Source organism: Lachnellula hyalina (assembly GCF_007821495.1).
Source record: "Lachnellula hyalina strain CBS 185.66 chromosome Unknown contig00037, whole genome shotgun sequence".
NCBI lineage: Eukaryota > Fungi > Ascomycota > Leotiomycetes > Helotiales > Lachnaceae > Lachnellula > Lachnellula hyalina.
In genome coordinates, this window is record NW_022157151.1 from 84,774 (window position 1) to 97,566 (window position 12,793).

Here is a 12,793-nt window from a genome sequence, read left to right on the forward strand (position 1 = left end):
CCCGAAAAGTTCTAAATGATTGAAATGTACCAGTTCCTAAGGATGGCTTGTCGGTAACAACTTCCTATCGTGTATGCAGACTACGCATTTGGTTTTCGTTATCTTGAGGCTCGGAGAGAATGGAAAGTTGACTTGGTATGTGTAGCGCTATCAAGTCTGGAAGTTGAGTGACAGTACGCACAGTCAAGAGCTCTTTAGTAGAAGGGTCCACTTTGGTTGAGGTCTTATGTTCAAGAGGTGTAAGACTGTACGTCCTTGCCTAGTGGGCGAGTCCTAGCCTCTTTGTTTGACCAATCTCACTCATCATATTGTTTTTGAACAGGAAAACCTGATACTAGCGTTGTTTTTAGATACTTAAGGTATATCGTCCTCCACCCTCTTCAAAACCCTAATCCTAGGTTCCATTCTTGGCCCAACCCACCACCCTCCAGTGACAGTCCTAACACCATCCCTTAACAAATTAAATGTCCCAAACTTACTCATCTCCTCAAGTAATAACCTCGCTTTCAAATCCTCCATACTCCTCCGTTCCTCTTCCCCAACTCTAACCGTATTCTTCACCTCCTCACCGTCAACAGCAGCCTGAACCTCCTCACTCCCCGGCGCCTCCACCTTCCCATCATGCTCAACCGTAATATTATTAGCAGCATAAACCCTCTCCATATTCTCGGAAAACGAACTCCCATCCCCAGGCCGCAAAATCTCAATCCCAGTATACGCATACACCGTATCCAGCACCTCCCACTTCCCAATCGCCTTCCCCGGCTCCTCCATCAACGCATAATCCATCTGCGCCCAGAATGCAGGATCCAGAAGCGTGGTCCCGTTTTCCGTTTTGTCGTAGTAGATAAATGTGTGCTTTCCGTTAAGGGTATATGGAGAGGGCAGTTGCTGGAAGCGGGTGATGCCTGTCATGCAGGAGAGGACGTCCATGTGGATGGTGATGTTTTGGGGGTTATTAGCGGTATGGTGCAGGATTGAGTGTACGGAGGTAAGCGCATCGCCGCCGGGATAGTTGAGTGAGGATATTAGGAGCATGCATGTTGATGCTACGAAGCTTCCTGCTATCGATGCTGCTAGCAAGGCAGAGCCTAGGATATAGAGCCAGCTTTTTGAGCGTCGCGTCCAGATGTAGGATGCTGGGAGTGCGGCTGCGGCTGTGAGGGCTGGGACGACGTAGATAATGAAGCGGGCTTCTTTGTGCGGTTGTAGGCTGTAGATGGCGATGTATAGCAATGATGGGACGGCTAGGTTCATTGTTGGATGTTGCGTTGCCGGGATGGAATGCGCGAGAGGGAGGAGGAGCAATATGAGCGGGTTTAGAAGTAGTTTTGGTAGAAGAGAGGCAAAGTAGTAGCTGAATGGTGATGTTCCCCAATCCGCTGACTTCCCCTGGATAGCGTTGTAGTAGAAGCCCCATAGCTCGGGCCAAAGAGGCTTTTGCCAGAAATAGGAGTCAATAGGTACCGAGATGACTAAAGCAACGAAAGCACTTATAATTCCTGCTGGTATGATACTCTTCAGCGAGATCTTTCTTTGAACGAGCAAGACCAATAGCTGGGTTGCAAGTAGCAGAGCAATCTCAGACCGGAAAACTACTCCGGCAAAGACGAACAGAAACATAGCCTTTTTCACCCCACTCGACTCCCTTTGGATCTTTTTAGATCCAATAAGAGGCAAAAGAGCATTGAATGCCAATGTAGCTAAGCCGGCTTAGTATAACATATCTCACTTCATAATCAGGATAACTCACTAAGTCCAAACGCGTACATATTCGGCAGCGTCCTACTCGCATAGAACAAGACATGAAACTGTCCTGCCATCAACAATATAAACCACCTGCCGACACCCCTCCCGAACTCTCCATCCAGCCCATGCTTAAACCTCAACAAAGAGTACGTATTGAAAAGTCCGAGTACAGCTCTCGCAATAAGCTGCGCATGTTGCCTTCCAATGACACTGAAAACAGGGCTAGAGAGCGCAGACAGGACCAGAGCACCGAAGAACGTCCTTGGCACAGCGCCAGGAAAATAAATATGGTCATAGGTGTCAGAAGTAACTTGGAAGCCGTAGGTGGAGATATCATGTGTCGCCTGGAGATTGAACGATTCTTCGACTTTGGTATAAGGGGCTATAACGAGGTGGAGCAGGATGAGGGTTGGGAGGACTAAAATGAGAACGGCATCTGACAAGTGTATCAGTATAAGCTTGAGAAGTCGTGTGAAGGAAAATAAAGGGAGAAGTATGTACCAATAGGCTTCATTGTGAATGAGGCTGGAGACACGTTGCTCCAGAGTGGTAGCCTCGACGCAAGCTTCAGCTTTTCGCTATGACATATGTTCTTTCTTTACAAATACAATATCCCGTATACTCACATAATCATAACCCCTACACGAAATTCACAGGAATTGAAAAGAAACCATAGGTCCGCCCAATATACAAAAGTAGAGTGCAAAAGGGATACAAACCTCCCAAGGCAAAGCCGCGTCGAACGAAATAGCCTCGCCTGGACCGTGCACACGCATCCCCAATCTGGCATCTTTGAACGTCCTCCTCCCCCATTGCGCCTCGCACTCCCACTCAACACCCTGCAGATCCAAGCCGCCAAGATGATGTTCTTCGCATTTGGAAATCTAATCTACAGTACAACCCCCGTCTTCCCCTCCCTCCTTTGCCCAACTAACTCTACTCCTCCAGTCTCCGTCCTCCTCATAAACGCCATAGCTGTGTTGTCTGAAGATCGATTTCTCGCGCGCGGTACGCACTCCACCCCTTCCGAAACGATTCTTGGGTCATGTACTGTACTGATGAAACGAATAGTGGGATGGTCGAATACAGTTGCTGAGCCCGCGTTTGGTGGTGGTAGTGGTGGTGCCGGGAGCGAGAGTGTTAAGAATAGGTTGATTGGGTTGATGACGAGTGTTAGGACTTTGATGAGGAGTAGGTTTTCTGATTTTCTTTTGGTTTCCAGGGGGCAATCGGGGGGAAAAGGGAGAGGAGGGGACAGACTGCTGGAGCCGGTTAACTTGAAAGATTTACTGATTTTCCGCAGTACCGTTAATAGGGATCAACGTGACGATTATACTGTATGAGCTGGCTTTGGGATAAGGGGAGACGAAGGAACAGGGTTTGAATGGAGGCGTGTAGGATACGGCAGGCATGCAGTCATGACGGACACGAGGCACACTGCTGAATAGATAGGAGGCGTGAAGTGCATCTGGCCTGGCGTTCAGGAGAAATCGATTATTGGTGCTGGTGGTGGCTACCTATGGGGATCTAAAAGCCTGGCATTGTATCAAAATAACCACAAGGCAAAATATCCAATACACAGTTGAAGAGAAAGAATGCCACCAAATCCCATTATATCCTCGCGCCGCACCATAAAGTAGTCCAATGTCACCATGCAAGTGTTCGGTCTGCTATACAAATCCATTTTGGTATCAATGGCCTCAATCCCCCGCATCCAAAACAACTCCCATGACAAAATAGTGGTATCTTCCGTAGACTTTTAATTGTATACTTGCCAAACCACATCAACCACCAATCCTATTTACCTTGTGTCTCGGGATGATATGTTTTTAAGACCTTTAGATCCTCGGAGCACACCATGAAATGTCAAAATCATAATACAAATCTCACTGGGCCTCGCCCTTCAGATGAGATTACTTTTCTTCCTTCCCAAGCCACTGAAGCTAAATCTGTCCTTTGTGGATTTCGAATGTTTCTCCGGCGTCTGTGGTCCTGAAGCCCCTTCGACTGCCGTATTGGTATCATCTGCGTGAGTCTTCGCTTCTCCATACTTGCTTCCCAAGAAGCCAAAGCTCTTTCGACTCATGCTCTTGCTTCCCTTGTGAGCCCGACTCAGGCCTCGCGCAAAGCCTTTTTCGGCGTGGCCATTCTCTTTTCCTGTTTCGCTAGTTGATGCGGAGGAATCGACTTCGCGCTTTCTCCGCTCTTCTTCTTCTGCCGCCGAGTGCTTACTTGCCGCTAGCGCCTTCCTGACTTCTGCGTCTTGGGACTTGAGCAAATCTTTTCTTGTTTGCATGGCCTCTTTTCTCTTTTGTTCTTCTGCCTTTTGCTTTTCTTTCTCTGCGACTTTCCTCGACTTCTCCGCTTCCTTTAGCTCCTTCTTCTCACGTTCCTTTGCCTCTTTGGTCTTAACCCTTGCTGCATCAAGAATAGGCACTTGAGGTGAAGCTGCCGAGGGAAGTATTCGAGGAATTGTGTGGTTTGACATAGGTAACGGCGAGGATACTGCATGATCGAGCGATACGAACTCTTTAGTCTCTTCTGGGCTAGAAGCAAAGGCCGGCTTGGAGACGGAAGCAGGGTAAGTACCATTCGGTTGAGGGTGGCCATTAGCAGTCTCTTGTTGTTTAGTTGCGCTGACAACCTCGGTGGGGCCCTCGGCTTCCATTTCCCGTCGCATAGCTTCCACTGTTGTTTCTTGATAGAAGAGGACGTAGGCACAAGCCTGTCCGGGTTTGTCTCCAAAGAAATTCCGCACATAGGACTTATCAACTGGCTCGACCATCTCGTCGTCGAATAGTAACCAGCCCCTGTCTTGTGTTTTGATGACCGAGACATAGTGGCCGTGGTAAGCATTTCCACCAATATGCACAACCACAGCATAGAGCTCGTAAAGTCGATCTGGATCCTCGGCATCGTCTGTTGTATTAAACATCCGGAGGTGGTACGGATAAACTACTCGGTGAAACAACTTCTGCAGCCGGGTCATATCCTCGGTATATTTGAATCTCTTCAGGTGCAGAGCGAGAATCTTTGGTAACCGCTTGATTTTCATACGCTTCTCTGCTTCTTGAAGACCTCCACAGTTATCGCAGTGGAACTTGTTCCTCTCGCAAAGCATTTCCTCAGCCGAAAATTTCCGTAAGCACGAAGTGACTGACGAGTGCTCTTCCAAGTCGATTGATAGATCCAAAAAGGTCTCATCTCGTTGTGACGCCGTTTCACAGGTTAGACACTTGGTTTCCGAGGTCAATACTCCTTCAAATATATCATGAACCCATCCTGTTCCTGGAGACCTTGTCCCGGAACCCATTCCCATTGCAGTAGCGGCTGATGTTACTGCAGCCTTCATAGATAGTGCTAAATTGTGGTCATCCCGAGGAGGTTCTAGCTCCTTCAGCCTATGGGAGTTTGCTTCGACGTTCGATATAACGGCGTTAAGAACCAATCCATAGAACTCATGAGCATCTTGGTGCATCGAAGTCCGGAACATCTCATTATCGCGCTTGAAAATCTCTAGAAACCTTTGAGGACTCAAAACCCCTGTTCGTGAATTATTCGCAATAAGAGCCATGAATATATCCTTCAAAGCTGTAAAAGTAGATTCCTCCATGCCATACGAGCTCGCATTCTCATATGTCAGTTCCAGTATTGGTCCTGCAAGCATAGCATGCTTCTTTTTGTATTCTGGCGAGTCTGGTTTATCCTCCGGCTTCTGTCCCGCCTGCGCGGGTACTGCCTGACCTGCATTTACGGCTGCTCGTCTCTTCATTGCCTCAGCCGCGGATATACCCTTGGGTTTGCCTGTTGGCGATACTGCCGCTCCATTCTGTATCGGTGCTCTTATTGGAGTGACAATAGGTGGATGTCCGTTGGGCGTATCGTAAGGTGAGTGTGGGGGGTATTTGACGACATGTTCTCGGAATGGAACGGAGTAGTATAAGGCTTGGACTATTGAGTTGCAATAACTGTAAAAGTTAGCATATTAGACCTGAAAGCATGCGATTCATCAAACCATGTGTTCCCAAACTATATAGCATGTCAGTAAGGGTCGATTAGAAAATCCAGGGTCAGCGTACATTCTCCATTCCGTAGAATTTATCACTTCCATCATTTCGTATGGGTCCCGCATGTTGTAACATCTTCACTAGAGGAGTGATTTCCGGTTCAGGCTCCGCATCTTTCTTGCTTTTTGAAGGGGAGGTAACGCCTGGGCTCATGGCTCCCTATTAGATAGTATCGCGTTAGTGAAGCAATTACTTGGATCATATCTCCAGAAGGATTTCAAATCAAGAACCAATACATCCAAACATGTAATAGGAGACTATACTGACAGATGCTGACCCTCCCCATTTCTTGATGCCAAAAAGGCCTGACATGGCGTCGAGTGTTGGCGCTCCTCGTGCGCTCGATGTTCTATGCTGCTTTGTATGCGCCGCAATGGCGGACGACGCAATCTAGACGGGGTTGAGCTCGAATCTTGATCATTCGTAGTCGCTGATGTGGATTTCAAGAGGTCGGTAATAGTATAGACTCGGCGAGAAGTGAAGCAGATTGGAAATTGGATCTTGGCTTCCTCCAGCGAGCTGAGGATGTTTCGTCGAGACGTAGGGATGTGGCGTAGGCGGGGAACCTCGTGGCCTGTATCTACCTTGTAATAAGCTGTCCTATGGCGATTCCAATTCACACGGCTTTGACCGTCCTAAGGTAATCCGAGTACATTGGTGATAGAATTCGAGGGAGATAAATCGAATTGCTGTACTGCAGTGTGCTGCACTGCACAGTGCGAAGCAGAAGGCGTAGGTGAGTGAAGTGAAGAAGGCGCGGTAAGAGAGAGTAAGTAAGTAAGTAAGTAGAGTGCGGCTTCCTCTAAGGTTGGCACGCTCGTTCCCGCAGCTTGGCCGCGGAAGGTAAGTCACTTTCCACCTGCAGAATAGGGCCAACCAACATACCCTCCGTGGACAACAACCCTACCACGAGGTCACCACTACACTACCCCTCGCCCACGCCTACTACTACATACAGTACAAGTGCATCACCAGATTGTCTGGTCGAGCCGATGTTTAGGTACCTACCCTACCTGGACCTAGACCTACAGTAGGACCACCCGCCCGGAAAAGCACAGCTTGCAGATCTGTTTCACCCGTCGCCGTTGGGTGGGATCTTCTGTCGACTTTCTAGAAATGCGGCAGAAGTGAAAGAAAGACCTCTCCTCTCTCAGCAAAGTACGAATTTTATACGCATTGCATACACTACTGCAAATACCTCAAAACCTCAACGTCCATGCATCGGTTGCATCTCACCCTCCAAACATCGCATCCTACATCCTGGGCTAGGCTAGCTAGGCTAAATATTTGCTGGCCTATCTCTGGCCCGCGAATGACCTGATTCTGTCCCAGAGAAAGGGATGTTTATTCGCAGGGCCAGGCCGACGCACCACCCGATCATACGGAGTACTGCCATGAGGGCAAGGGATTGTGGGGTCAAGAGGGGTGAGACGAACATGCGATGCGACTAGAGTAATAATAGCCGCTTCGATATTGCTGCACTCGCATATTTAGAATGAGATGATTCGATGCTATTGGGGAAGATGCGCAGTTCTCATACCCCTTCAGATACAGTAGAACCTTTCTCTCCATCCACTATGACGAAAACCCGATGCATGAACGGGATGCCAAGCTAGAGGACCTCCTATCAGGCGTCTTTTGGCTGCAACCCCCCCATAGCAAGGCTGCATCATCGGCCCGGATTGTCTATGAGTATATTTGAGAGAGTAGGCGACAACTCGGATTAGAAGAGTTGGAATTGGACCTCCTGACTCTACGTCTGCATCAATGTGCATGATTCAAGTCGGCTGGCCTTTTATGTCCATTGTTCTACGAGTATGGCGCTTTGTTGGGGCTCGAACTTGGTGCAAGCAGTCTGTCTCCTGCCTACTCTAGTCCAGCTACGAGTTGCTGCATCACATCTAGTTCGCCAATAGATCAACACTCGGTCTTCAAAGTTCTGATCCTCTCCGACGTCTCCGTTCTTCTGGCTAACATTGGCCTTGACCGAGCATCTCTTTACCAAACCCCACCTATGGACTTCGGGTGTAGCTGGCTCCGTTCCCGATACACTGGCTCCTTGCCAGCATCAATTTTCCCAACAGCTGCACTACATCCCAGCCTGCTGCAAAACAGGGAGCACAGAAACCAGCATCTGCAGGCTAAATGGTAGGTTGTGCGTGACTTTTGTTACTGAGAAAAATTCTATATTCTGTCGCACTTGTAGACCATCTTTGAAACGTTGAAGATGAAGATCAGTCATAGCTTCCTTCTAGCGATACCGGCCTGTCAAGCACATGGCTTGCGATCGCCGGTTCCAGGGGCCTGGGCACCGGGACCCCAGCAAGCTAAGGAATGTGGGGTAAGGTTTCGAATCAGGCTCACTTCTTTTTCAAAGAGGAATTCCTTTTGCTTCTTTTCAACTCACACTCGCAGATGTACATACTGTGAGATTATGATGCGTTGCATCACATCTCTAATTCTGTATCTCTGTAACTTTCTGCGGCAAGAGCCAACCACCCGAATCCTCATCCGATTCCAATTGGACTTTTTATTATAGCCCTTGTTCATACTTCAGCTTGATACATTTTCTCCAGGACTCTTGGAGTTCATCTCTGCTTCATCAGAACTTCTATCCTCGTTTGAGACTTTCCTATTCAGCTAGCACTGCTTATCGAGACAAGCGATGTCAGAGAGTGAGAGTGAGTCAGTGCTTCTTGCTATCGATTAGCCTTCGCTTTGTAATTCTCCTATGCTGCTACACCCCGCAACATATGCGGCTAGAGTGATCTAGGCAATGGAGACTTTCACGGGTTAATCTAGCTCAGTGAAGATGACCGAAACCAAGGTCGAAGCAGAACAATTATTGGGGCCCCAATTATTACGTACAATTATCCCCTCTTCACATTTTAGCAACATGTATAGGTCATTTCTTTCCACTCGTATCATTGGAAAGCGTTTACGTGGTCACGACACCAATTCTCAATGATATCGCTTGCTGAATCTATGAGTGTCTAGTCATGTTGTTGTCAGTCACACTTTCTTCGCATACTACAAGCTACTATTAGATGATTGTTTTCTCGAAGCATGATTTCAGTGCTCCAGCGTCGCACTCGCAGTCTTCTTCTACACAAGTGACAGTCTAGTGAATGTGCAAGAGCGCTCACTTGTACTGTTGCATTCTGAGGAAGGCTAAGGTGAACACGAAGGTGCCTACGGCCATTCACCATTTTCTGTACATGTTGGATTCAGAAAACCTTGTTATTACCGAAAAGGAGAGAGCACCACAAGAACGTCTATATAATTCCCACTCACTCCACAAATGAAGAACTTTTCCCTCCTTTCCATTATATCCCACACACTTACCAATACCCAACATGTCTACTTCACAGACACTTTCAGAGATGTACCCTCCCTCAGTCCGGCCCGGCACTGGAATTCCTCTTGCAGACTTCGTCCGCGGTATGACCTACAATGCCTCCTTTGTATCCGATTACGCATCCCAATCCCATTGCTCATCACCTCCCTCTATTTCTAGTGCTTCCATCCACTCGTCATCAACAGCACCACCAGACATTATGACAGCCTCTCTACCATCCCCATATGCCTCTGTCGTTTCAAACGCCGGCAATGCTTCTCTTCCGCCTGTATATGTCTCAAACACCACCTCACCCCCTTCGTATAGGCAACTAAGTTATGCCCCACCAGGCTACGCAACGCTGGACTCTAATTACCAGATCCAGAGAATGGATCAAGCACCAAGCTCCGCCCAGTTCCAGTTCCGAGGTGGTGTTCCGTTCCAACAACAGCCCTTTATTCCTGCTGGTTATACAACCTTCGGACAGCATCCTAACAGCCAATATGGGCACCCATCCTCTCAACAAACCCATCCCCAAGCAAGCCAGCCTTTTGCATACGTACAGACGCAAGGTCAACAGCGTAGCATACAGTATCAATACCCACTACAGCAGCAGCAAGTAGTGTATACACCGCAAGCTCTTGCATCCCAACCATACTCTCTAACCCCTCAAATCCGATCCTTGAACCCTTACGGCCAAATTCAAAGCTCTCCCAACCCCGGTCAACCCGCGGTCTTCTTGCGGCGGGTCGTGGAAGAGGATTCTTCAGAAGAGGGTGAGAATCCACCGCAGCGGACGAGTGGTTTGCCGTTCAGGGGTGTTAGATATCACATTGGAGGTCGGTAGGATATGAATATAGGGATGTATATATCAAGTGTTGTATGCAGAGAAAGGGGTGGGTTGAAGAGATATCCCCATAGAAGGAGTTTGAGGACTTATGTAGGGTAGCGTTCGTAAGGAACTAATCAATCAATCATGGTTTTGGACTGAATGCGCATGTTTTGAATCATGATCTTTTGAGGTCGAGTGCAGCAACAATACCTAGTCACCCAGTGGTGTATGATGAAGAACAGCAAGCAATACTCGTGTGTATCATGGAATGATTATAAGAGAAAGAGCGTGCCGCATGGTCGAGAGTCAGAAAACGAAAGTACTCCACGCCTACAAAAGGATTCTCTTATTGCAGAAACATCTATGAGTTTGTACAGACACAGCTAGCAAACTATCAGCAATAATAGTCACAATACCCCTAGATATATACCAACCATACGCCCATCCCCTCGCAAGCTCAAGCTCAAAATATTCCATCCAACACAGGTAGCTGAAAGCGTGCTTGGAAATCCTGCTGTTGTCCCCGGGCTGGGCTGGGCGCCATATGCCACTACTGTACCATCGATGACCTTCCGAGTGGCCTCTTCTTCCATCACTCGAAACATCCTCAGCCAACTCAGTACCTGCCCAAAGCCAAAATACAACGATTCTTTTCAAGTAACCAGCATATAGCGCGATGCGAGTCGATATGGAAACGAAGTTCGGGTTCCGGCTACATAAGACCGCTCGCTAATCTCGATCTTGAATTTGAGTTGAGGAATGGACGGACATGGGCCGGGGGAATAAATGTGATAATAGATGTGTTTAAACGTGATGCGGGTTGCAGGATAAGACGGTATTTTGGTACGGGTGTTGTAATCTTCGGTGACCAGGGTGGCAGCTCATGCTCAATAGGGTAGAAAAGAAGGCATCTATTGAGCTGAGGCGGGATGGACGTTCGTTTGCGAATCGCCTTGAAGACGGAAGATGAGGCTTTTATACGGGGCTAGGGAGATGAGCTATTAGAAAATACCATCGAGGCGAAAACTCAAGCCCATTTCACATATTGGTCTTTTATATACAATCAAAAGACGTATATTTCTGGGGGATAGTTGAGGTGCCTTTGGTTAGGAGGATCTTGCAAAACACCGAGCAAGTCACAAGTGTGTGTCTGGGCGAGATTGAAGGGACCCCCTTATTCTGAAATTGAAAGTTTTTGAGACAAGCAAAAGATTGAAGATACTATAGAATGACTCCTCACCGGTGTAAACTAATAGTGAGACAACTAATAAGCGTAACCAGGATGCTTGCATGTAATAGATAATATTGATATTCCTAAAGGAACCCCTAGGGTTGTGAGGTTAATCACGACATTTCAAAAATGCGATACTGGTGAATTTCAAATTCGGCGATCGCCCAAGCAGTGTGATCGTAAAGGTTATGTCGAATGAGGCCACAAAAGGACCCGAGTGAGATCCATCACATGCGCGTGATAGCCAAAAGGCGCTCGGGGGAGATGGGGATAAGTGGTCTCAAAGAATGACTGAGTGATCAAAGTGTAAATGAAGCTTGCTGACTAGATCATTGAGGTTGAACCGAAGTCATCATGCTGCCCCACTCTCCTCTTCCCTTTGAATTGTCCCTTCGCATCGCGGAAGCTTTGATCATCGTCACTCTCATCGATTTGGGGAGTGAAGCGGAGCTTGAAGAGGTTGGAAGGCTTAAAGGTATTGTTAAAGATTGATTATAGCAAAGCCTGAGAAATATGCGTATAGTGGTTCCAGAAGGAGATGACTTCAACACCTACCACGTGGTCGCGACGACGAGCTTGGAACTCACGTTCCTGCTCCTAGTTCTCGTCCGCCAAGCGCTGTAGTTGACCCCCTTTCGGCTATTGCGAACAGTTCAGCATTTTGTCCAGAGGAGAATAAAGAAGCTAATTATGAGTGAGATTCATCAGACCTAGTTGTGAGTGAAATAGAAGCCGGGGAAGTGAGGGCTTCTGAAGGCGTAGCTCTTTTAGAAACCATTGCGGTAAAATATTAGGCACCGGGGCCAATATTCAAAAAGCGACGATACAATGAATGCTGAATGCTTGGATGGCCACTGCAGTATATTATAAGGCGTGCTTATATACTTAGGTAGTTCTCCACCCGTTGTCAGTGTAATCGCCGAACCACTCTTTAAAATCGTCTCAAGCCATGGCCTCAAGTTTGACAGATAATAACCAATCCGGCGTCGCGTACGAATACCTGGTACTACATGAACAATAGCAAGCTTTAAAGATATCGCGGTTCAAAGCTGCAATGTGTTATTGAACTGGAGGAGAAAGATACATCGGTTCCAAAGCTCTCGATAAATACTTCCCGGGGGGGGGGAATAAAACAAAGCCAAGATAAAACACCACTATTGATTACAAAGCATTAGAAGATTCAAAGAGACTTATATAGACTGCTGATATTGTCTACCTTGCGTTTGTGCTAAGGAACGAGAATGGGGGACGACGGCTCGGAGTGGACAATTTCATGTACGCGAAGATGATGATCTCTTAAAGACGAATGCGATACTCGGTGTAAGTGTTTGTTAGAGCGTGGACTGAAAGCTGTCTTGTTCTTGAAGAGAAGCGGGTGTATCTTGAGGATGGAAATGGTCAGAGAATTTACCTCGAGACCAAGCCTGCAGATTGGCGCCTTGAAAGACGCCAGAGTCTTCAGAACCAGGAGAGCATGGAATGAATAATTCTAAAGGCTTTAGAACTTTCAAACTCATTTGGGACACCCGAGATGTCTCCGACACTGTAATAAGATGCTATACTAGCAAGACGATGGG

At 47.5% G+C, this 12,793-nt stretch overlaps 3 protein-coding genes across 3 annotated transcripts; 1 reads left to right on the top strand and 2 right to left on the bottom strand.

Annotated features, from left to right (window-relative positions):
• Nucleotides 1-354: 354 nt before the first annotated feature.
• On the bottom strand, nucleotides 355-2,263 carry ALG12 (Dol-P-Man:Man(7)GlcNAc(2)-PP-Dol alpha-1,6-mannosyltransferase; the record flags this gene model as incomplete). The annotated part of the gene is made up of 3 exons (XM_031147590.1): nucleotides 355-1,712; nucleotides 1,754-2,185; nucleotides 2,251-2,263. 3 exons carry the CDS (start codon nucleotides 2,261-2,263, stop codon nucleotides 355-357), a joined length of 1,803 nt encoding a protein of 600 aa, XP_031006836.1.
• Nucleotides 2,264-2,501: 238 nt separating this feature from the next.
• yos1 (Protein transport protein) lies at nucleotides 2,502-3,108 on the top strand (the record flags this gene model as incomplete). The annotated part of the gene is made up of 3 exons (XM_031147591.1): nucleotides 2,502-2,757; nucleotides 2,821-2,940; nucleotides 3,053-3,108. Coding segments are annotated over 3 exons (432 nt in total), but the record flags the coding sequence as incomplete, so codon positions are not given.
• A 544-nt stretch (nucleotides 3,109-3,652) lies between these two features.
• creB (putative ubiquitin carboxyl-terminal hydrolase creB) lies at nucleotides 3,653-6,128 on the bottom strand (the record flags this gene model as incomplete). Its single annotated transcript, XM_031147592.1, has 4 exons — nucleotides 3,653-5,717; nucleotides 5,765-5,778; nucleotides 5,829-5,975; nucleotides 6,084-6,128. The coding sequence occupies 4 exons, from the start codon at nucleotides 6,126-6,128 to the stop codon at nucleotides 3,653-3,655; spliced, it is 2,271 nt and encodes a 756-aa protein (XP_031006834.1).
• Nucleotides 6,129-12,793: the final 6,665 nt, after the last annotated feature.